The following is a 25,049-nucleotide window of genomic DNA, read 5'->3' as shown; positions in this document are numbered from 1 at the left end:
GTAGTCGTACTCAGAGCACTATACTTCTCTAAGTAGTCGTACTCAGAGCACTATACTTCTCTAAGTAGTCGTACTCAGAGCATTATACTTCTCTAAGTAGTCGTACTCAGAGCATAGCTTCCCCAAAGTAGTCATACTCAGAGCACTTCACTTCCCCCAAAGTAGTCGTACTCAGAGCACAACTTCTCCAAGGTAGACGTACTCAAAGCACCACACTTCCCCAAGCACTCACAGGAAAACAAGGACTCAGGAAACACTCACATCCTTCATAGACTTCGAGAGGGACGTGGATGCCGGAGATGTTGTACCTGACGGGGACGCCCAACCTGTCGTCGTAGGTCATCTTGTGGGTGTCGTTGAGGGGGTCCAGGTCCTTCATCAGCAGCGGCTGCGACGTGTTCAACCGCAGGTCGTCGTTCCAGATGTAGGTTGTCGTAGCGTCTTCTAAATGATCTACAATTCTCTGAGAAAAGAATAGGATAATAATAGAATAATAATAGAAATAGAATAGATAATATAGAATAGAAATAGAATAATAATAATAGAAAAGAATAGAATAATAATATCCTCACATTCCTTATGTACATTCTTGTATATGCATAAATAAATAAATAAATAAATAAGTAAATAAATATGAAACGTTGGCTTGAAAATGGACATTTATACAAAAATTTCCCGGGGAAGGAAGATTGTGTCTTTTGAGGTATAAAAGTATTTATAAGTGCAAGAATTCTTACATTCTTGTAAAGCCACTTTAGCATAGCGTTTCGGGGCCACAAACGTCTTAATCTTAATTTTCCCCTGGAATACGACCCGCCAAATGGTTTAACAACCAGGTACCCATTCACTGCTGCGTGAATAGAGGCGTATGGTTAAGGGTTGGTGCCCAGTCAATCCTACACCCACTACTCTCCCACCACACCCACTACACTGACAGTGTAGTGGGGAAGCAGGCACTATAAACTGTCACCTCTCTCCGTCATTTATATAATTTTCTATTGACAAATATTACAGAGTTCGTCCAAGAATATCTCATACACCTTAATAATTCTTCATTGTAATCATTATTTACCTCAATTGACAGAAAAAGTAATATATTTTCTTGTCAATTAGAGAAAAAAGAGAAGTTTTAGTCTGTTCGTATCTTGAAATATCGTATCCTTCATTGTACTCTATCTTCTGTACCTCATTTATCATTATATCTGCTGTTCCTTATACAACATCCTTCATCTAACCTTTTTTTCTAGTATATTTGTCTTTATTAAAGTTTGGAATGTTGACAATTTCATGATAAGTTCAATGTTGCATCGCTTGTTCTCTCATAATTTATAGAACAAGGATAACTTTGCTGTTCTGTTCTCTCTCCATCCAGCATCTTATCTCTACATGTTTATTGAAATTCGTTTATTGTGAGAATAAAATGCATCTCAAAAGGAATAGAGTAGCTTAGGCTATTTCTACCCTCCAAACATGTTTATTAAACTCAGCCTGTGTATGTGAGGTCATGACCTGAGCCCAGGCAGCTCAGATCATGACCTTTAGCTTACACTAACTGAGTCATGTCAGATCAGTCATGTTATACACAAGAGGGATACAGCTTCCGTCATCTCACATAACCAAGGCATCACATGACCTCATACTTCATCTCACATGCCAATACGATTCCTTACTCAGGAACTCCCAAGACGGTAACCCGAGATGAGGATACTCGTGGATATTGCACAGGAGTGCACAGGATTCTGCAACTTTGGGTGTGTACGTTTGGCTGAGAAATCACCACTTCCTCACAAGAGTGTCCGGTGAGTTTCTGGTGCAACAGCCTTGTTGTGACTTCCAGCAGATGCCTCCTCAACACACCACTACTTGATAACCTCAAAGTCTTCCACTGGTACTTGAATTAACACCATCTCTCTCAGTTCAGGTCCTTCCCCCCCCCCCCCCCTTCCTTGGTCTGCTGACGATCTCTTGAAATTTCTTGTTGAGATCAACACACACACCTCTCTGTCATTCTCTGTGAGCAGGTCCTTCCCAGTCTCCAGTTTGTTGCGTCCTCGCTAAATTTGCTATGATATTTTCACACTGGCTTTCCATTTGTCTTCTCACTCTAGAAATGTTCATTCTTGGTTAAATTTCATCTAATTATTTCAGCCTGAGGCGATAAGTTTATTATGCACCCCATGTTCAGCCTGTGAGCGGTAGCGCAAAAAAATACAGAGGCACAAAATGTGTTTAATCAGACCTCAGGGAAAAGTTTCACATAATTAATTACAATTAATCTGCACACCTTATAATAATTAAATTGACAGCTACGAATGGGCTTCTGTCTCTGGAACATCTTGGTACTGTCCCAAAATTAGCTATCTATTTCCTAGAAATCGGTTTAATGATTTTTAGTGTTAATCATGTTTAATGATATTAATCATGTTTGTTGACCAGGGGCCAGATTCACGAAAGAACTTACGCAAACACTTACGAACGTATACATCTTTCCTCAATCTTTGACGGCTTTGGTTACATTTATTAAACAGTTTACAAGCATGAAAACTTGCCAATCAACTGTTGTTATTGTTATAAACAGCCTCCTGGTGCTTCGGAGCTCATTAACTGTTTAATAATTGTAAACAAAGCCGCCAAAGATTGAGAAAAGATGTACAGGTTCGTAGGTGTTTGCGTAACTGCTTTCGTGAATCTGGCCCCAGACCACACACTAGAAGGTGAAGGGACGACGACGTTTCGGTCCGTCCTGGACCATTCTCAAGTCGATCCAATATGCAATCCAATCATGTTTAATATGATAAATATATGAATTTCTAACTTATTTGATCTCTTTTCAGAACTCTAGCGGCAATAGTGAATACAAAGGAACGCACCTCTGTGGAGACATCCCGTATCAAAGGATTGTGATATAATGAGAAATCAAAGAAAGATTTACAAGGAAAGTTTTCACAGAATTGATCCTATACACAAAGTGATTCCTGAATCGTGAACACATTTTAAACACATACGCCTTCATCAGAGGAAGATAGGAGAAGCTATATCTCTCTCTCTCTTGCTCTCATGAAGGCGAATTGAGCCGAAAATCCGTTCAGCATTCATTAGTTTTTCTAATATGGTTTTTCCACATACTTGGATCAGTGTCCGTGATCGTTGTTGCATATTACTAATATATTTATGTTCCAGGGGCCAGATTCACGAAAGGAATTTCGCAAGCACTTACGAACGTGTACATCTTTCCTCAATCTTTGACGGCTTTGGTTACATTTATTAAACAGTTTACAAGCATGAAAACTTGCCAATCAACTGTTGTTATTGTTATAAACAGCCTCCTGGTGCTTCGCAGCTCATTAACTGTTATATAATTGTAAACAAAGCCGCCAAAGATTGAGAAAAGATGTACAGGTTCGTAAGTGCTTGCGTAAGTGCTTTCGTGAATCTGGCCCCCTGAGAACCAACTAAAGGTTTCACCTCTGTTTCTCACGCGAGGCTTCAAAATGAATGAAAACTGTTTATATTTATGTTTCTGAGCTCAATACTGTTATTTAGATGATATCAAGCGCTGTTTGTCGACATAATTGTATTTGTGCTGCTTTTTCATCTATGTTTTCATTTCTTGTTTTCATTCTACTCATTATGCTCAATTAGTATTAAGCTTGTCATTTAAGTTTATCATGCCCGAAACGCTTTGCGTAATAGTGGCTTTAGGCATTGTATGTACTAGCTCTACCTATAAGTCAAACAAACCTTGTAAATATTGATTGTATGTATGTACCTTACCTAAATAAAATTGTATTGTATTGTTGTATTGTATATTTGTTGACAAAGTAAATCATAGATGGCTTTTGTAATGATTTTAGTATCTTGTCCCTGAAAGGAGGAGATACTCCCTTCTTTACGGAGGGTGATAGATGGTGTTGAGGGGGGCGTAGAAATAGCCTAAGCTACTCTATCCCTTTGAGATTTTTTTTTCTTGTCTCAATAAACTTACTTGAACTTGATAGATGGTGTGTGGCGACCTATGGCAGTACTAGGGCAGTGTTACCTACCTGAAGAGCATTCCGCTTGGAGTTGAGAAGGTCCCTGATATTGCCTGCCATGTTCTTCACTAGATCCTGTGGATACACTGGCTCTATGCTGACCCCAGCCTCGCCTTTGAGATCCTGTGAACATAAAATATTAATATGATAGAATTGCGGGATCAGAAATAGGGTTTAGATTGAGTGAGGGAAGGTGGGATATGGTGCTGAGAATGGCCACGACCAATATGTAACAATCTTGAACAGTATCAGGAGCTGCGTTTGTGGTCTTAAAGTTCATTTTTATTATGCATTAATCTGCAGATGATGAGTCACAATAACGTGGCTGAAGATATCAAGACCAAGTTCAAGTTCAAGTTCAAGTATGTTTATTGAGATAAGCAATAAATACATCTCAAAGGGATAGAGTAGCTTAGGCTATTTCTACCCCCCTCTACTTCAAGTCCCTCAAGGGGCGCACAAATTTATCAAGACCAGACCACACACTAGAAGGTGAAGAGACGACGACGTTTCGGTCCGTCCTGGACCATCATCAAGTCGATTGAGTGATGGTTTTGGACAACAATCAAGTCGACAAGCGACTTGATTGTTGTCCAGGATGGACCGAAACGTCGTCGTCTTCTGGTATGTGATTTAGACTTCATGTCATAACAGCATTACTCAGTCTTATTTGACAACCATTTAAGACTTCCAGGGAATATTTTATTTATCTTAGGATTATACATGTGTATAATAAGGTTGATATTTTGTTGTATATATAGTCGAAGAAAACGACGTTTGGTAGAATATCATAGCCACTGTGTAGGTCACATGACCTGGTGTAGCCAATAGGAGGCGACGTGTGAGTTCATGCACGCGAGAGACTGTCTGTGATTGGTCCTTGGAATATCACCTGGTGGGTTAAGGTCAAGGAGTGACCTTAGTGCCCAGGTGCCGGGGTAAACTGTGAATAACAGTCTCTAGTGGAAGAGGTCATACCAGAGGACTCACCCCCATGCTGACCTGGTCATCTATAAAAGTATTTTGCTGTAAAAGTGAGAAAAAATGGAGAGTACTCCTATCTTGAGGCGTTTTCGGGGCTTAGCGTCCCCCGCGGCCCGGTTCTCGACCAGACCTCCTCTCTGTCACATGACAGGAATTACTGCTCTGTAACAGTGGTTAACGCAAACTATTCTTAACTACCCATTTACTGGTCGCTTTGGAAGTCAGCAAAAAGGTCTTATGGCGTCTGGAGGAAGAGCAGTATTGATTGTTTACTAAATAATGCATTCTTCATGCCAGACATCCCGCCCGCATGAGTACCTACACAAGGAGGTCATACCCTCATTGATTCCGGGGTTCAACGTCCCCGCGGCCCAGTCTCTGGCCAGGTCTTACCCACAGTATAAGACATGTCCACACAGTAAGGCTAGACATCTACTCCTCTGTGGAAGAGGAATTACCTCAACAGAACGGGCTATACAGTACACTAACTAATTCTCAAGCAGTTCTATTTCTGTAACCATCAATGATTTGTTATGTTTGGAGGCCCAGGCGTGCCAACCTCTCCAGCTCATCCACCTGTTGACAGAGTACTTTTGGTAACTATGTGATTCACCGTACACATACTGACGTAATTGGCAATTAGCAGAATTTGGCACTATTCGCTTTATAAAGTCCGGGAAAAAATAAGTCTAGACATTAAATATCCCTAGGCTTAGTATAGTATATATACGTACTATATTAGGCCTCATAACATTTAATAGGCCTATGATGGCTGGGTTAGTTTTATTAGCCACAAACACAGAGCCATTTACGGGTTGTCCAAATTCGACAGTACTATATGCTACTTTCTAATTGTCTATTACGTCAATATATGTACTTACTGGCGAGGCAGGTCAGGCCGGCAGGCCACGAGGCAGGTCAGGCCGGCAGGCCACGAGGCAGGTCAGGCCGGCAGGCCACGAGGCAGGTCAGGCCGGCAGGCCACGAGGCAGGTCAGGGCGGCAAGCCACGAGGCAGGTCAGGCAGGCAGGCCACGAGGTAGGTCAGGCCGGCAGGCCACGAGGCAGGTCAGGGCGGCAGGCCACGAGGCAGGTCAGGGCGGCAGGCCACGAGGCAGGTCAGGGCGGCAAGCCACGAGGCAGGTCAGGGCGGCAGGCCACGATGCAGGTCAGGGCGGCAGGCCACGAGGCAGGTCAGGGCGGCAAGCCACGAGGCAGGTCAGGGCGGCAGGCCACGAGGCAGGTCAGGCCGGCAGGCCACGAGGCAGGTCAGGCCGGCAAGCCACGAGGCAGGTCAGGGCGGCAAGCCACGAGGCAGGTCAGGGCGGCAAGCCACGAGGCAGGTCAGGGCGGCAGGCCACGAGGCAGGTCAGGCCGGCAAGCCACGAGGCAGGTCAGGGCGGCAAGCCACGAGGCAGGTCAGGCCGGCAGGCCACGAGGCAGGTCAGGCCGGCAAGCCACGAGGCAGGTCAGGGCGGCAAGCCACGAGGCAGGTCAGGCCGGCAGGCCACGAGGCAGGTCAGGCCGGCAGGCCACGAGGCAGGTCAGGGCGGCAAGCCACGAGGCAGGTCAGGGCGGCAGGCCACGAGGCAGGTCAGGCCGGCAAGCCACGAGGCAGGTCAGGCCGGCAAGCCACGAGGCAGGTCAGGCCGGCAAGCCACGAGGCAGGTCAGGCCGGCAGGCCACGAGGCAGGTCAGGCCGGCAAGCCACGAGGCAGGTCAGGGCGGCAGGCCACGAGGCAGGTCAGGCCGGCAGGCCACGAAGCAGGTCAGGGCGGCAAGCCACGAGGCAGGTCAGGGCGGCAGGCCACGAGGCAGGTCAGGCCGGCAGGCCACGAGGCAGGTCAGGGCGGCAAGCCACGAGGCAGGTCAGGGCGGCAGGCCACGAGGCAGGTCAGGGCGGCAAGCCACGAGGCAGGTCAGGGCGGCAGGCCACGAGGCAGGTCAGGCCGGCAGGCCACGAGGCAGGTCAGGGCGGCAAGCCACGAGGCAGGTCAGGGCGGCAGGCCACGAGGCAGGTCAGGGCGGCAAGCCACGAGGCAGGTCAGGGCGGCAGGCCACGAGGCAGGTCAGGGCGGCAAGCCACGAGGCAGGTCAGGGCGGCAGGCCACGAGGCAGGTCAGGGCGGCAAGCCACGAGGCAGGTCAGGCCGGCAAGCCACGAGGCAGGTCAGGCCGGCAGGCCACGAGGCAGGTTAGGGCGGCAGGCCACGAGGCAGGTCAGGGCGGCAAGCCACGAGGCAGGTCAGGGCGGCAGGCCACGAGGCAGGTCAGGCCGGCAGGCCACGAGGCAGGTCAGGGCGGCAGGCCACGAGGCAGGTCAGGGCGGCAAGCCACGAGGCAGGTCAGGGCGGCAAGCCACGAGGCAGGTCAGGCCGGCAAGCCACGAGGCAGGTCAGGCCGGCAGGCCACGAGGCAGGTCAGGGCGGCAAGCCACGAGGCAGGTCAGGGCGGCAGGCCACGAGGCAGGTCAGGCCGGCAGGCCACGAGGCAGGTCAGGCCGGCAGGCCACGAGGCAGGTCAGGCCGGCAAGCCACGAGGCAGGTCAGGCCGGCAGGCCACGAGGCAGGTCAGGGCGGCAAGCCACGAGGCAGGTCAGGGCGGCAGGCCACGAGGCAGGTCAGGCCGGCAGGCCACGTGGCAGGTCAGGCCGGCAGGCTGCGTGTGGCGCCTCTCAACAGCTGACTAAAGAATACTGACGTCACCAAAAATCGTCGAATCTCGTGCTATTTAAGGAACCAATGTTCCGTATGGGGTCCAGCTGGGTGTTGGGGAGGAGGGGGGGGGGGGGGAGGAGGGGGGGAGGGGCGAGGGGGGGGGGAGTCGACCTGCAGCGTGTGAAGGGTTTATAAAGATACACACACACACGCACTCTCTACGTCAAGGGGCTCCAGCAGGTCTAGGCCCTGTTTCCCCCAGGTGGGGGCCCCTGGTGTATGTGTGTGTGTGTGTGTGTGTGTGTGTGTATGTGTGTGTGTGTGTGTGTGTGTGTGTGTGTGTGTGTGTGTGTGTGTGTGTGTGTGTGTGTGTGTGTGTGTGTGTGTGTGTGTGTGTGTGTGGTGATTCCCCCAGGTGGGAGCCCCTGGTGTGTGTGTGTGTGTGTGTGGTGATTCCCCCAGGTGGGAGCCCCTGGTGTAGCATCGAGGTGACACCAGTGGAGTCCCACAGGGTTCAGTCCTTGGTCCTATCCTGCTTTATATTTATTTAAGCGACCTCCCAGAGAGAAAAAGACTCGTTCCTCTCAGTGTTTACTGGAGATACGAGAGTTATGAGGAGGATAAAGATAGCAAGAAGCTACAAGATGACTTAGACAAAATGAAAGAATGGTCTAACAAATGGCTACTAGAGTTTAACTCAAGTAAATGCAAAGTAATGAAGCAAGGTGGAGGGAGCAGGAGGCCAGAAAGAAGGAAAGAAGCGAAAGATGAAATTCTTCATAAAACAGAGAGGAAGATATCACACCAAATCTGTCTCTTGAAGCCCAAAACGATATCATTAGCGAGGTTGATGATATCATTTTGCCATGATATCATCAATGTGAGGCAAGGTAACTTCAAGACTGCCTTTAGAAATATGTGTAAGGAATCATTTAGAACCTTGTATACCACGTACGTCAGACCCATCCTGGAGTATGCAGCCCCAGCATGGAGTCCGTACCAAATCAAGTACAAGGGGACACAGGTGGAGACTGAGTACCCACATGAGCCACAGGGACGTTAAAAAGAACTTTTTCAGTGTCAGAGTAGTTAATTAACAAGTGGAATGCATTAGGCAGTGATGTGGTGGAGGCTGACTCCATACACAGTTTCAAGTGTAGATATGATAGAGCCCAATAGGCTCAGGAACCTGTACACCAGTTGATTGACAGTTGAGAGGCGGGACCAAAGAGACAGAGCTCAACCCCCGTGAGTACAACGGTGAGTATGCAGTGATGAACTTATTCAGTCTTAAAAAAAGTATATATCTACATAAACCAGGACATTGTGACCCCCAGGGGTCACGTGACTGCCAGGGGTCACGTGACTGCCAGGGGTCACGTGACTGCCAGGGGTCACGTGGCTGCCAGGGGTCACGTGACTGCCAAAGGTCACGTGACTGCCAGGGGTCACGTGACTACCAAAGGTCACGTGACTGCCAGGGGTCACGTGACTGGCAGGGGTCACGTGACCTAAAGAGGGCCAAGGCCGGCGCCCCGACCATGACGTCATAGCGAGGGCGCCTAAACACAGGTGACGTCATCCTCCTCCTCCTCACCCTACGGTCGATAACACCAATTATAGCGGTAATTATAGCTCCAGGGGGGCTTCGATCCCACCAGGACGCTCTAAGAAGGCGAGGCCCGGTCTCCTGGGCACCATGTCTCGACCTACATATAATATTGTCATGTATTTAATAGCATAAAATGCTTCAGTCTCTGTCTGTCTCTCTCATCCAACTCGTCCCATCCCAAATGCTTATCCTGATCCCTTCCCAGTGCTATGTAGGGGTAATGGCTTGGTGCTTTCTCTCTGATTGTTACCTTCCCTTATGTCTGTCTGTCTGTCTGTCTGTCTCTCTCTCTCTCTGTCTCTCTGTCTGTCTCTCTGTCTGTCTCTGTATGTCTATCTCTCTGTCTGTCTCTCTCTCTCTCTCTCGCTCTCTGTCTCTCTCTCTCTCGCTCTCTGTCTCTCTCTCTCTCTCTCTCTCTCTCTCTCTCTCTCTCTCTCTCTCTCTCTCTCTCTCTCTCTCTCTCTCTCTCTCTCTCTCTCTCTCTCTCTCTCTCTCTGTCTCTCTCTGTCTCTCTGTCTCTCTGTCTCTCTGTCTCTCTCTCTCTCTCTCTCTCTCTCTCTCTCTCTCTCTCTCTCTCTCTCTCTCTCTCTCTCTCTCTCTCTCTCTCTCTCTCTCTCTGTCTCTGTCTCTGTCTCTCTGTCTCTCTGTCTCTCTGTCTCTCTCTCTCTCTCTCTCTCTCTCTCTCTCTCTCTCTCTCTCTCTCTCTCTCTCTCTCTCTCTCTCTCTCTCTCTCTCTCTCTCTCTGTATGTCTATGTCTCTCTCTCTCTCTCTCTCTCTCTCTCTCTCTCTCTCTCTCTCTCTCTCTCTCTCTCTCTCTCTCTCTCTCTCTCTCTCTCTCTGTCTCTGTCTCTCTCTGTCTGACAGGTAGGGACAGGAGCCAACGTATTGTGACTTCTGTTAGGAGCCAGTTTTCCCCTCTCGTAGCTCATGGTAAGCCTCACCCAACTAACTTTTCCCTGGAACATAACCAGCAAATCGATTTTACCTCCATGTGCAAATGTTTGCTGTGAGAAGTGAGGCGAGCAGTTATTGGGCAGTTCCCAGTCAATCTTCCCCGGGTTGTGTCAATACACGAGTGTGTATTCACCCAGTTGTATTCTACAGTTGTATTCACCATTCACGGGAGCCGGTCGGCCGAGCGGACAGCACGCGGGGCTTGTGATCCTGTGGTCCTGGGTTCGATCCCAGGCGCCGGCGAGAAACAATGGGCAGAGTTTCTTTCACCCTATGCCCCTGTTACCTAGCAGTAAAATAGGTACCTGGGTGTTAGTCAGCTGTCACGGGCTGCTTCCTGGGGGTGGAGGCCTGGTCGAGGACCGGGCCGCGGGGACACTAAAGCCCCGAAATCATCTCAAGATAACCTAGTTGTATTCCACAGTTGTATTCACCTAGTTGTGCTTGCGGGGGTTGAGCTCTGCTCTTTCGGCCCGCCTCTCAACTGTCAATCAACTGTTTCTAACTACTACTATTTTTTTCACCCCCCCCCCCACACACACACCCCAGGAAGCAGCCCGTGACAGCTGACTAACTCCCAGGTACCTATTTACTGCTAGGTAACAGGGGGGCATCAGGGTGAAAGACACCCTGCTCATTGTTTCTCGCCGGCGCCCGGAATCGAACCCGGAACCACAGGATCACGCGTCCAGCGTGCTGTCCGCTCAGCCACGGGCCCAGTGTCAGTTGTCCTACACTGTGTCACGTGTCATTTGTCCTACTCTGTCATGTGTCATTTGTCCCATTCTGTCACGTGTCATTTGTCCTACTCTGTCATGTGTCATTTGTCCCATTCTGTCACGTGTCAGTTGTCCTACACTGTGTCAAGCGCCAGTTGACAGTAAGCACCCCCCGTCACTCAGACACAAATACCTGCCAAACATATGCGTCAACACACATGTTAATGACAGGTGTTGAGTGCAGCATCACCGTAGACCTCTGCATAACGACACCTGTTCCACAGTCCCATCGCCCACCTGTGACAGATGTTCACATATAGCAAAGGTCTGGAGGCTGAATGATCGCAGGGGCGTCCCTGGGGCGTCCCTGGGGCGTCCCTGAGCCCTTGGGGGCGTCCCTGGGGCGTCCCTGGGGCGTCCCTGAGTCCATGGGGGCCTTCCTGGGGCGTCCCTGAGCCCTTGGGGGCGTCCCTGAGCCCTTGGGGGCGTCCCTGAGCCCTGGGGCGTCCCTGAGAGGATAGGGAGGGGGTGGAGAGGAAGTGGGGCCAGGATGGGGGGAACAAATCATGTGGATGGAGGCAGGAATGTGAAGGTCAGGAGGAAACACTTATATATTGCGTTGTGTGGCGGTAGGCAGCGGGCGGGAAGCAGTAGGCAGCGGGCGGGGAAGCAGTAGGCAGCAGCCGGGAAGCAGTAGGCAGCGGGCGGGGAAGCAGTAGGCAGCGGGCGGGAAGCAGTAGGCAGCGGGCGGGAAGCAGTAGGCAGCGGGCGGGAAGCAGTAGGCAGCGGACGGGAAGCAGTAGGCAGCGGGCGGGAAGCAGTAGGCAGCGGGCGGGAAGCAGTAGGCAGCGGGCGGGAAGCAGTAGGCAGCGGGCGGGAAGCAGTAGGCAGCGGGCGGGAAGCAGTAGGCAGCGGGCGGGAAGCAGTAGGCAGCGGGCGGGAAGCAGTAGGCAGCGGGCGGGAAGCAGTAGGCAGCGGGCGGGAAGCAGTAGGCAGCGGGCGGGGAAGCAGTAGGCAGCGGGCGGGAAGCAGTAGGCAGCGGGCGGGAAGCAGTAGGCAGCGGGCGGGAAGCAGTAGGCAGCGGGCGGGAAGCGGTAGGCAGCTGCCGGGAAGCAGTAGGCAGCTGCCGGGGAAGCAGTAGGCAGCGGGCGGGAAGCAGTAGACAGCGGGCCTGAAGCAGTAGGCAGCGGGCGGGAAGCAGTAGGCAGCTGCCGGGAAGCAGTAGGCAGCGGGAGGGAAGCAGTAGGCAGCGGGCGGGAAGCAGTAGGCAGCAGCCGGGAAGCAGTAGGCAGCAGCCGGGAAGCAGTAGGCAGCGGGAGGGAAGCAGTAGGCAGCGGGCGGGAAGCAGTAGACAGCGGGCGGGGAAGCAGTAGGCAGCAGCCGGGAAGCAGTAGGCAGCAGCCGGGAAGCAGTAGGCAGCGGGCGGGGAAGCAGTAGACAGCGGGCGGGGAAGCAGTAGGCAGCGGGCGGGAAGCAGTAGGCAGCGGGCGGGAAGCAGTAGGCTGCGGGCGGGGAAGCAGTAGACAGCGGGCGGGAAGCAGTAGGCAGCAGCCGGGAAGCAGTAGGCAGCAGCCGGGAAGCAGTAGGCAGCGGGCGGGGAAGCAGTAGACAGCGGGCGGGGAAGCAGTAGGCAGCGGGCCGGGAAGCAGTAGGCAGCAGCCGGGAAGCAGTAGGCAGCGGGCGGGGAAGCAGTAGGCAGCGGGCGGGGAAGCAGTAGACAGCGGGCGGGGAAGCAGTAGGCAGCGGGCGGGGAAGCAGTAGACAGCGGGCGGGAAGCAGTAGGCAGCGGGCGGGGAAGCAGTAGACAGCGGGCGGGGAAGCAGTAGACAGCGGGCGGGAAGCAGTAGACAGCGGGCGGGGAAGCAGTAGACAGCGGGCGGGGAAGCAGTAGACAGCGGGCGGGGAAGCAGTAGACAGCGGGCGGGAAGCAGTAGGCAGCGGGCGGGGAAGCAGTAGACAGCGGGCGGGGAAGCAGTAGGCAGCGGGCGGGAAGCAGTAGACAGCGGGCGGGAAGCAGTAGGCAGCGGGCGGGGAAGCAGTAGACAGCGGGCGGGGAAGCAGTAGGCAGCGGACGGGGAAGCAGTAGACAGCGGGCGGGGAAGCAGTAGGCAGCGGGCGGGAAGCAGTAGACAGCGGGCGGGAAGCAGTAGGCAGCGGGCGGGGAAGCAGTAGGCAGCGGGCGGGAAGCAGTAGACAGCGGGCGGGGAAGCAGTAGGCAGCGGGCCGGGAAGCAGTAGACAGCGGGCGGGAAGCAGTAGGCAGCGGGCGGGGAAGCAGTAGACAGCGGGCGGGAAGCAGTAGACAGCGGGCGGGAAGCAGTAGACAGCGGGCGGGAAGCAGTAGGCAGCGGGCGGGAGGAGACACTAACATGCAGGTTAATGATTGATTAATCACCAATCACTAATGATTAGTAATTTATGTGTGCCTCAGGGAGTTAGATTAGGGTTTACATCCACTCCCAGGTCTCTTTCACGAGTCGTCACACTGTAGGTACTTTCCCTTCCATGTGTACTGTCCCTTTGGTCTCTTGTCCACTATTCCCAACACTTTACACTTGTTGGTGTTGAACTCTACTAGCCATTTCTCTGACCATCTCTGCAGCTTGTTCAGGTCCTCTTGGAGGATCCTACAATCCTCATCTCATTAACAACTCGTGAAAGAGACGTTCACGTTCGTTCACGTATATTAGGAATAGAACTGGTCCCAGCACTGATCCTTGAGGTACTCCACTCGTTACTGTTCGCCAGTCCGACTTCTCGCCCCTTACCGTTACTCTCTGGCTCCTGCCTTTACGGGTAATTCCTTACCCATGTTAGGTCATTCCTTACCCATGTTAGGTCATTCCTTACCCATGTTAGGTAATTTCTTACCCATGTTAGGTCATTTCCGCCTACTCCCGCCTGCCTCTCAAGTTTGTATAGTAACCTCCCGTCCGGTACTGTATCAAAGGCTTTTTGGTAGTCCAGAAATATGCAGTCTGCCCATCCTTCTCTGTCCTGTGTTGGGATCGAACTGTCGAAAACCCAACACATTTAAATAGGTTTGTTCTGCGATTGCTTTTCTTATTTGTCTGTAATCCAACGGGTTACAATAATTTAACCAGCTGTCAGTCTCAGCAAGACCTATTGTCAGGTGCGACTCACACTGAGCTGAGGTCTCACAAAAGGACAAGAAATAATTTTGGAATAAACTGCATCATGGATATATTCGGCTATATCACTAAAAATGTAAATGAGTACGTTATATACAATTTAATCTATGTATATATATGTTTAGACACTGTGCATGATAGGTACAGTTATATATATATATATATATATATATATATATATATATATATATATATATATATATATATATATATATATATATATATATATATATATATATATATATATAACTGAAAACTCACACCCCAGAAGTGACTCGAACCCATACTCCCAGGAGCAACGCAACTGGTATGTACAAGACGCCTTAATCCACTTGACCATCACGACCGGACATAATGAGGTGATAGCCGAGGCTATTTGAACCACCCCACCGCCGGCACTCGGATAGTAATCTTGGGCATAGCATTTTACCAAATCACCTCATTCTTTGGGGCACACGTGAGGAACACAAATGCGAACAAGCCTGAATGGTCCCCAGGACAATATGCAACTGAAAACTCACACCCCAGAAGTGACTCGAACCCATACTCCCAGGAGCAACGCAACTGGTATGTACAAGACGCCTTAATCCACTTGACCATCACGACCGGACATAATGAGGTGATAGCCGAGGCTATTTGAACCACCCCACCGCCGGCACTCGGATAGTAATCTTGGGCATAGCATTTTACCAAATCACCTCATTCTTTGGGGCACACGTGAGGAACACAAATGCGAACAAGCCTGAATGGTCCCCAGGACAATATGCAACTGAAAACTCACACCCCAGAAGTGACTCGAACCCATACTCCCAGGAGCAACGCAACTGGTATGTACAAGACGCCTTAATCCACTTGACCATCACGACCGGACATAATGAGGTGATAGCCGAGGCTATTTGAACCACCCCACCGCCGGCACTCGGATAGTAATCTTGGGCATAGCATTTTACCAAATCACCTCATTCTTTGGGGCACACGTGAGGAACACAAATGCGAACAAGCCTGAATGGTCCCCAGGACAATATGCAACTGAAAACTCACACCCCAGAAGTGACTCGAACCCATACTCCCAGGAGCAACGCAACTGGTATGTACAAGACGCCTTAATCCACTTGACCATCACGACCGGACATAATGAGGTGATAGCCGAGGCTATTTGAACCACCCCACCGCCGGCACTCGGATAGTAATCTTGGGCATAGCATTTTACCAAATCACCTCATTCTTTGGGTTTAAGTGGATTAAGGCGTCTTGTACATACCAGTTGCGTTGCTCCTGGGAGTATGGGTTCGAGTCACTTCTGGGGTGTGAGTTTTCAGTTGCATATTGTCCTGGGGACCATTCAGGCTTGTTCGCATATATATATATATATATATATATATATATATATATATATATATATATATATATATATATATATATATATATATATATATATTGAGATACTATGACCATGTCAAACTGACCATGTTCCGGTCAACCCTGGAACTCACAGTTCCAGCGACGGCGCTGGAACCAATCGTATTGGCGTATGCCATTCCATTGGAGACTTTCAGCGCCGTGGAGAGAGGGGGGACCTGCTGCATGGGTAACAGCTTCTCCCCCGAATCAACCAACCTACTACTCCTTATTCTGATGAGACGCAACAGCATGATTTGAACTACAAGCTTAACAGATCTCCACATCCACGGAGGACACCAGAAAAAAAAATTAAAAAGCCATTTTGCAAAAGTAAATTTTCTTGTATTTCTTCCCATCCCAAGGGGAAGAAAATTATCAGGGGGGGGGGGAAGCGCCAAGCCATTACGACTATATAGCACTGGGAAGGGGTCAGGATAAGGACTTGGGATGGGACGGAGGGAAGGGAATGGTGTCCCACAACCACTTGTGGACGATCGCGGGGATTGAACGCCGACCTGCATGAAGCGAGACCGTCGCTGCAGACAGCGCGAGCTCGAGGGCGCGCTTATTTTAATGAAAGCACAAGTTAATCACTGACAGCTGGTACACTACCGAAGGACCAGCTGTTCTTATCTGTCGTCTCCATCAGCTGGTGGTCCTGTGCTGTCAGTGTCGTCAGCTGGTGGTCCTGGACTGTCAGTGTCGTCAGCTGGTGGTCCTGTGCTGTCAGTGTCGTCAGCTGGTGCTCCTGTGCTGTCAGTGTCGTCAGCTGGTGGTCCTGGTCTGTCAGTGTCGTCAGCTGGTGGTCCTGGATTGTCAGTGTCGTCAGCTGGTGGTCCTGGTCTGTCAGTGTCGTCAGCTGGTGGTCCTGGTCTGTCAGTGTCGTCAGCTGGTGGTCCTGGACTGTCAGTGTCGTCAGCTGGTGGTCCTGGTCTGTCAGTGTCGTCAGCTGGTGGTCCTGGTCTGTCAGTGTCGTCAGCTGGTGCTCCTGTGCTGTCAGTGTCGTCAGCTGGTGGTCCTGTGCTGTCAGTGTCGTCAGCTGGTGGTCCTGGACTGTCACTATCGTCAGCTGGTGCTCCTGTGCTGTCAGTGTCGTCAGCTGGTGGTCCTGGACTGTCAGTGTCGTCAGCTGGTGGTCCTGGACTGTCAGTGTCGTCAGCTGGTGGTCCTGTGCTGTCAGTGTCCTCAGCTGGTGGTCCTGGACTGTCAGTGTCGTCAGCTGGTGGTCCTGTGCTGTCAGTGTCGTCAGCTGGTGGTCCTGTGCTGTCAGTGTCCTCAGCTGGTGGTCCTGGACTGTCAGTGTCGTCAGCTGGTGGTCCTGTGCTGTCAATGTCGTCAGCTGGTGGTCCTGTGCTGTCAGTGTCGTCAGCTGGTGGTCCTGGACTGTCAGTGTCGTCAGCTGGTGGTCCTGTGCTGTCAGTGTTGTCTGCTGGTGGTCCTGGACTGTCAGTGTCGTCAGCTGGTGGTCCTGGACTGTCACCAGCTGGTGGTCCTTGACTGTCACCAGCTGGTGGTCCTGGACTGTCACCAGCTGGTGGTCCTTGACTGTCACCAGCTGGTGGTCCTTGACTGTCACCAGCTGGTGGTCCTTGACTGTCACCAGCTGGTGGTCCTTGACTGTCACCAGCTGGTGGTCCTTGACTGTCACCAGCTGGTGGTCCTTGACTGTCACCAGCTGGTGGTCCTTGACTGTCACCAGCTGGTGGTCCTTGACTGTCACCAGCTGGTGGTCCTTGACTGTCACCAGCTGGTGGTCCTGGACTGTCACCAGCTGGTGGTCCTTGACTGTCACCAGCTGGTGGTCCTTGACTGTCACCAGCTGGTGGTCCTTGACTGTCACCAGCTGGTGGTCCTTGACTGTCACCAGCTGGTGGTCCTTGACTGTCACCAGCTGGTGGTCCTTGACTGTCACCAGCTGGTGGTCCTTGACTGTCACCAGCTGGTGGTCCTTGACTGTCACCAGCTGGTGGTCCTGGACTGTCACTATCCTCAGCTGGGGCTCCTTGACTGTCACCAGCTGGTGGTCCTGGACTGTCACCAGCTGGTGGTCCTGGACTGTCACCAGCTGGTGGTCCTTGACTGTCACCAGCTGGTGGTCCTTGACTGTCACCAGCTGGTGGTCCTTGACTGTCACCAGCTGGTGGTCCTTGACTGTCACCAGCTGGTGGTCCTTGACTGTCACCAGCTGCTGGTCCTGGACTGTCACCAGCTGGTGGTCCAGGACTGTCACCAGCTGGTGGTCCTGGACTGTCACCAGCTGGTGGTCCTTGACTGTCACCAGCTGGTGGTCCTGGACTGTCACCAGCTGGTGGTCCTGGACTGTCACCAGCTGGTGGTCCTGGACTGTCACCAGCTGGTGGTCCTTGACTGTCACCAGCTGGTGGTCCTGGACTGTCACTATCCTCAGCTGGTGGTCCTGGACTGTCACCAGCTGGTGGTCCTGGACTGTCACCAGCTGGTGGTCCTTGACTGTCACCAGCTGGTGGTCCTGGACTGTCACTATCCTCAGCTGGGGCTCCTTGACTGTCACCAGCTGGTGGTCCTTGACTGTCACCAGCTGGTGGTCCTTGACTGTCACCAGCTGGTGGTCCTGGACTGTCACCAGCTGGTGGTCCTGGACTGTCACCAGCTGGTGGTCCTGGACTGTCACCAGCTGGTGGTCCTGGACTGTCACCAGCTGGTGGTCCTTGACTGTCACCAGCTGGTGGTCCTTGACTGTCACCAGCTGGTGGTCCTGGACTCTCACTATCCTCAGCTGGGGCTCCTTGACTGTCACCAGCTGGTGGTCCTGGACTGTCACTATCCTCAGCTGGGGCTCCTTGACTGTCACCAGCTGGTGGTCCTGGACTGTCACTATCCTCAGCTGGTGGTCCTGGACTGTCACTATCCTCAGCTGGTGGTCCTGGTCTGTCACCAGCTGGTGGGCCTCCGCTGTCAGTGTCGTCAGCTGGTCCACTGACGTCCTGCAACATACTGACGGCGAGGAAGAAGACAGTGACGCCGAGCAGTAGACAGGCGTCATTTTCCCGCCTGATGGAGTGACAGAGTCCAGGCACCAGGCGTCTGAGGTACCTCATACGCCGGTGCTGTACCAGCAACCGGTACAGCGTCCCGAGGACCGGTACCCTGGTCCAGAGGCTCCACCGCCGGTCCAGGCCCCGGTAGGGGAAGACCTGGCCTAGCAGGGGCAGCGAGGACACCAGTCTCCTGCAGGTGTCCTTCAGCGTCAGCAGCTGTGGCAGGTCGTCACCGACGCCCCACGTCGGGGCGAGCCTTTGCGTCACGTACCGCTGCGTCAGCGTCGCGCAGAAGAGACGCAACAGGCCGAAGAGGCTCTGATCCGTCAGTTGCGTCCTGATTTCCGTCTCAGCGCCACTCAGTAGCTTCACGCTGATTTCCAGCAGCACCCAGATGGTGAGCCACTGCTTGTGTGACAATCCTAGCGAGATGAAACACATGATTGTATCTTTTTTCTCTGGTTTATTGGGTAAAATAACTTTGTTTTATGTCGTGTTATAACTTTGAAAAGTGGGATATGTGTGTGGGTGTGTGGGAGGGGTAGTGGAGGCTGACTCCACCATGGGAGGGTGTAGTGGAGGCTGACTCCAGCATGGGAGGGTAGTGGAGGCTGACTCCACCATGGGAGGGGTGCTGGAGGCTGACTCCACCATGGGAGGGGTGGTGGAGGCTGACTCCAGCATGGGAGGGGTAGTGGAGGCTGACTCCACCATGGAAGGGGTGGTGGAGGCTGACTCCACCATGGGAGGGGGTAGTGGAGGCTGACTCCAGCATGGGAGGGTGTAGTGGAGGCTGACTCCAGCATGGGAGGGTAGTGGAGGCTGACTCCAGCATGGGAGGGTGTAGTGGAGGCTGACTCCAGCATGGGAGGGTGTAGTGGAGGCTGACTCCAGCATGGGAGGGTAGTGGAGGCTGACTCCACCATGGGAGGGGTGGTGGAGGCTGACTCCACCATGGGAGGGTAGTGGAGGCTGACTCCAGCATGGGAGGGGTAGTGGAGGCTGACTCCAGCATGGGAGGGTAGTGGAGGCTGACTCCAGCATGGGAGGGGTAGTGGAGGCTGACTCCAGCATGGGAGGGGTGGTGGAGGCTGACTCCAGCATGGGAGGGTAGTGGAGGCTGACTCCAGCATGGGAGGGGTGGTGGAGGCTGACTCCAGCATGGGAGGGGTAGTGGAGGCTGACTCCAGCATGGGAGGGGTGGTGGAGGCTGACTCCAGCATGGGAGGGGTAGTGGAGGCTGACTCCAGCATGGGAGGGGTAGTGGAGGCTGACTCCAGCATGGGAGGGGTAGTGGAGGCTGACTCCAGCATGGGAGGGGTAGTGGAGGCTGACTCCAGCATGGGAGGGGGTAGTGGAGGCTGACTCCAGCATGGGAGGGTAGTGGAGGCTGACTCCAGCATGGGAGGGGTGGTGGAGGCTGACTCCAGCATGGGAGGGGTAGTGGAGGCTGACTCCAGCATGGGAGGGGTGGTGGAGGCTGACTCCAGCATGGGAGGGTAGTGGAGGCTGACTCCAGCATGGGAGGGGTGGTGGAGGCTGACTCCAGCATGGGAGGGGTAGTGGAGGCTGACTCCAGCATGGGAGGGTAGTGGAGGCTGACTCCAGCATGGGAGGGTAGTGGAGGCTGACTCCAGCATGGGAGGGGTGGTGGAGGCTGACTCCAGCATGGGAGGGGTAGTGGAGGCTGACTCCAGCATGGGAGGGGTAGTGGAGGCTGACTCCAGCATGGGAGGGTAGTGGAGGCTGACTCCAGCATGGGAGGGGTAGTGGAGGCTGACTCCAGCATGGGAGGGGGTAGTGGAGGCTGACTCCACCATGGGAGGGTAGTGGAGGCTGACTCCACCATGGGAGGGTAGTGGAGGGCTGACTCCACCATGGGAGGGTAGTGGAGGCTGACTCCAGCATGGGAGGGGTAGTGGAGGCTGACTCCAGCATGGGAGGGGTAGTGGAGGCTGACTCCACCATGGGAGGGTAGTGGAGGCTGACTCCACCATGGGAGGGTAGTGGAGGGCTGACTCCACCATGGGAGGGTAGTGGAGGCTGACTCCAGCATGGGAGGGGTAGTGGAGGCTGACTCCACCATGGGAGGGGTAGTGGAGGCTGACTCCACCATGGGAGGGTAGTGGAGGCTGACTCCAGCATGGGAGGGGTAGTGGAGGCTGACTCCACCATGGGAGGGGTAGTGGAGGCTGACTCCACCATAGGAGAATAGTGGAGGCTGACTCCATACACAGTTTCAAGTGTAGATATGATAGAGCCCAATAGGCTCAGGAACCTGTACACCAGTTGATTGACAGTTGAGAGGCGGGACCAAAGAGCCAGAGCTCAACCCCCGCAAGCACAAATAGTACACCCCATGGAGGATGTCCGTCATTGGCCGCCACACAACCTGAACTGTCTCAGCCTTTCCTTGTTCATGGACGGAAGAGTCTTATTAAAAATGGTTCTGGAAGCTAATTAGCTGAATAAATAATGTGGAGGCCAAGACAGGAATGGCCGACGGTCCATAACCAAACTAAATTATCGGATTACGGTTATTACCGGATAACTGGGACAAGAAATGGTCTCATGTTGTGAGCTGGCGCCACATTAAAGCAGGAACTGATATTACGAGATTAAAAGGTTTAATCAAAGGAAAAAATATCCTGTTATCTTTTTACGTGATATATATATTTTAGTAATGTCTTGTAAACAGCGATAACATTGACGGAAATTGTACAATTAAGTACACTACACTACAGTACACAGAGTAATCACACTAGCATCAAATTCATACATCAAATGAACAAATCCACAAGGGCCGTGACGAGGATTCGAACCTGCGTCCGAGAGCATCCCAGACGCTGCCTTAATCGACTGAGCTACAACATGGTAAAAAGAGATATTCCGGTCGTAGGATGATTTTCCGGTTGCAATTCTTTTACCATGTCGTAGCTCAGTCGATCAAGGCAGCGTCTGGGATCCTCTCGGACGTAGGTTCGAATCCTCACCACGGCCCCTTGTGGATTTGTTCATTTGTACAATTAATCCTTGCAGTAAACTGATGTTCTAGTGAGAACATCGATGTCAGCCTTATAGAACGTCGCATTTTGACGTATGTTCTAAGGCCAAAAATTGTCGTACTTATAAATGAAAGCGGCTGGCGAAATTGACACACTGTCCCGTTTTCTGTTTTAGGTCCTCTGGTAGGTTAAGGGCCCTTTAGTACGACAATTTCTTGACGTTAGGGAAGCTTAGGAGGCCAGGCTGGGGTGAGAGAGCTGCAGATATGAACTACACCCGTTCTCGCACTTTCGTATAGTCAATATTGACTTATTAAATACGTGCATATGTGACATATGCACGTATTAACCTATTATAGGTATAGGTTAAGTAATAATTGTAATTACGAAGCAATAAGATGCTTATCTTAACATACTAAGAAGGTTAGGTAAGGTCGGTGTTTTCTATGAAGCTTTTCAAGGTAAACTAGTATGTTTAGTATGTCACATATGCACGTATTTAATAAGTCAATATTGACTGTAAGAAAGTGCGAAAACGGGTTGATGAACCACAGCAGTAATTAGCCGGCCAAAACAATGTATTTCCATAGTTTAATAATAATAATAATAATAATAATAATAATAATAATAATAATAATAATAATAATCTTTATTTAGGTAATGTACATACATAAAGAGATTTACAAAGTTTGTTGGCTTTATAGATAGAGCTAGTACATACAATGCCTAAAGCCACTATTACGCAAAGCGTTTCGGGCAGCCTCCATTTTGTCAAGACAATCACCATTTTGTCAAGACAGCCTCCATTTTGTCAAGACAGCCTCCATTTTGTCAAGACAGCCTCCATTTTGTCAAGACAGCCTCCATTTTGTCAAGACAGCCTCCATTTTGTCAAGACAGCCTCCATTTTGTCAAGACAGCCTCCATTTTGTCAAGACAGCCTCCATTTTGTCAAGACAGCCTCCATTTTGTCAAGACAGCCTCCATTTTGTCAAGACAATCACCATTTTGTCAAGACAATCACCATTTTGTCAAGACAATCACCTTGTAGAAAATGTAATCACCTTTGTTGATGATACCAACCGTATAGATTAATTGGGCTTGATAATGCTAAGGGAATTATCTTTCTTAAAGGTTTTAAAAGTTTTAATGAATCTATATGGACAGTTAACGACAGTGCCGTTGAGAAATGAACCATATATCGCCGCTCGGAATGTCACTACCCAACCAATTGGTCTGGACGGTAGAGCGACAGTCTCGCTTCATGCAGGTCGGCGTTCAATCCCCGCGACCGTCCACAAGTGGTTGTGGTCACCATTCCTTTCCCTCCGTCCCATCCTGACTCCTTATCCTGATCCTTTCCCAGTGCTATATAGTCGTAATGGCTTGGCGCTTTCCCCCCCCCCCCCTGATAGATCTTCTTCGGAATGTCACTATAATTGTCGAGGTTTCAAACCGCTTTGGCAGTGTCTCCATAACTGCCATCACTGTCAGAAGTGAAGACCTCAAAGCACATGCTGACGAGGCAATGGGCTTGTTATCTGATACCCTTCATTACTCAACCTCTCTAAGACATTCAGACGACTCAAAATTGTTCGTGATAATATTTGGAGTGTAAGTGTAGCCAGAGGTTGGCTTCAGCATAGTTAATGCTGTGTTGGTTGGCTTCCATACAGCTCTGGGGCCAGATTCACGCAAGCACTTACGAACGTGTACATCTTTCCTCAATCTGTGACGGCTTTGGTTACATTTATTAAACAGTTTACAAGCATGAAAACTTGCCAATCAACTGTTGTTATTGTTATAAACAGCCTCCTGGTGCTTCGCAGCTCATTAACTGTTTAATAATTGTAAACAAAGTCGCCAAAGATTGAGAAAAGATGTACAGGTTCGTAAGTGCTTGCGTAACTGCTTCGTGAATCAGGCCCCCAGGCAACAAGCAGTTCCCAGCTATGCAGCACACATTACAGAGGTCAGGCAGGGGATCTCCTGGGACTGAAAGAAGCGAATGCAATATGTCGTAAGAGATGCAACGCTGCATTCATCTTTCTGTGGATCTTGAAGTCACCGAGCTCTTACTTGCGTGTCCAGTAGTTAATCTTAATTGAGGGCTAGGGGGCTCTCTGAGTGAGCTAGGGGGCTCTCTGAGAGGGGCTAGGGACTCTCTGAGAGAGCTAGGGGGCTCTCTGAGAGGGCTAGGGGCTCTCTGAGAGAGCTAGGGGCTCTCTGAGAGGGCTAGGGGGCTCTCTGAGAGAGCTAGGGGGCTCTCTGAGAGGGCTAGGGGGCTCTCTGAGAGAGCTAGGGGGCTCTCTGAGAGAGCTAGGGGGCTCTCTGAGAGGGCTAGGGGGCTCTCTGAGAGGGCTAGGTGCTCTCTGAGAGGGCTAGGGGCTCTCTGAGAGGGCTAGGGGGCTCTCTGAGAGGGCTTGGGGGCTCTCTCAGAGAGTTAGGGGGCTCTCGGAGAGGGCTAGGGGGCTCTCTGAGAGGCCTAGGGGCTCTCTGAGAGGCCTAGGGAGGCTCTCTGAGAGGACTAGGGGCTCTCTGAGAGAGCTAGGGGCTCTCTGAGAGGGCTAGGGGCTCTCTGAGAGGCCTAGGGGGGGCTCTCTGAGTGGGCTAGTGGCTCTCTGAGAGAGCTAGGGGCTCTCTGAGAGAGCTAGGAGCTCTCTGAGAGGGCTAGGGGCTCTCTGAGAGGGCTAAGGGCTCTCTCTGAGAGAGCTAGGGGGCTCTCTGAGAGAGCTAGGGGGCTCTCTGAGAGGGCTAGGGGGCTCTCTGAGAGGGCTAGGTGCTCTCTGAGAGGGCTAGGGGCTCTCTGAGAGGGCTAGGGGCTCTCTGAGAGGGCTAGGGGCTCTCTGAGAGGGCTAGGAGCTCTCTCAGAGAGCTAGGGGGCTCTCTGGCGTAAGGGTTGGCCTGTACACGAGCCCAACCACTTCTGGCAGAGAGCTTCAATACATACGCAGTCTGAGGTCAGTGTAATAGGCAAGTTGTTGTTGTTGTTGTTAAAGATTCACTACCTGGAAGCAAAAGTTCCAAGCAGCACGGGCTATGGTGATCCCGCAGTTGTACTGGTGTTTATAACTAAAACATCATTTACTCACTATTGCGTGCTAAGGGCGCCGACCTCAAGGGACTCAAGGAACACATTAATGTTCTAAACGATCTTGTTAACTGTCTGTGGAGGGCTGGTCATTGGTGCACCACTCTGAGACGTGAACAAGGGGGGGCAACACCGAACCGTTTGGGCTATAACGTTCCCCCTGGGTATAGGATATATACCCAGAGAGCCCCCAAGCCCTCTCAGAGAGCCCCCTAGCCCTCTCAGAGAGCCCCCTAGCCCTCTCAGAGAGCCCCTAGCCCTCTCAGAGAGCACCTAGCCAAACACACACACACCGAAACTACGACGTTGCTACAACGTTCGAACAAGTATGACCACCTCCTATAACCAGTTATAACAACCAATATAGCACGTTGTAACAACGTTCTAATACGTCATAAACACGTTAAGCCAAGATGTAACAACTT

At 51.8% G+C, this 25,049-nt stretch overlaps 1 protein-coding gene across 4 annotated transcripts in view; it reads right to left on the bottom strand.

The window, feature by feature from the left end:
- Positions 1-25,049, bottom strand: part of LOC123760841 (voltage-dependent calcium channel subunit alpha-2/delta-1) — a 207,204-nt gene that overhangs the window by 104,994 nt on the left and 77,161 nt on the right. For all 4 annotated transcript variants that reach the window (XM_045746616.2, XM_045746617.2, XM_045746618.2 and 1 more), the window contains exons 3-4: positions 4,044-4,157; positions 262-463 (exon numbers count right to left, since the gene is read on the bottom strand). In XM_045746616.2, the coding sequence (XP_045602572.2) occupies positions 262-463; positions 4,044-4,157 (316 nt within the window). The remainder of the gene's footprint in view (positions 1-261; positions 464-4,043; positions 4,158-25,049) is intronic.

The sequence above is a fragment of the Procambarus clarkii genome, chromosome 3 (assembly GCF_040958095.1).
Source record: "Procambarus clarkii isolate CNS0578487 chromosome 3, FALCON_Pclarkii_2.0, whole genome shotgun sequence".
Taxonomy (NCBI): domain Eukaryota; kingdom Metazoa; phylum Arthropoda; class Malacostraca; order Decapoda; family Cambaridae; genus Procambarus; species Procambarus clarkii.
The sequence above is the reverse complement of the archived record's forward strand: the minus strand, read 5'-3'. Positions and strand labels throughout refer to the sequence as shown.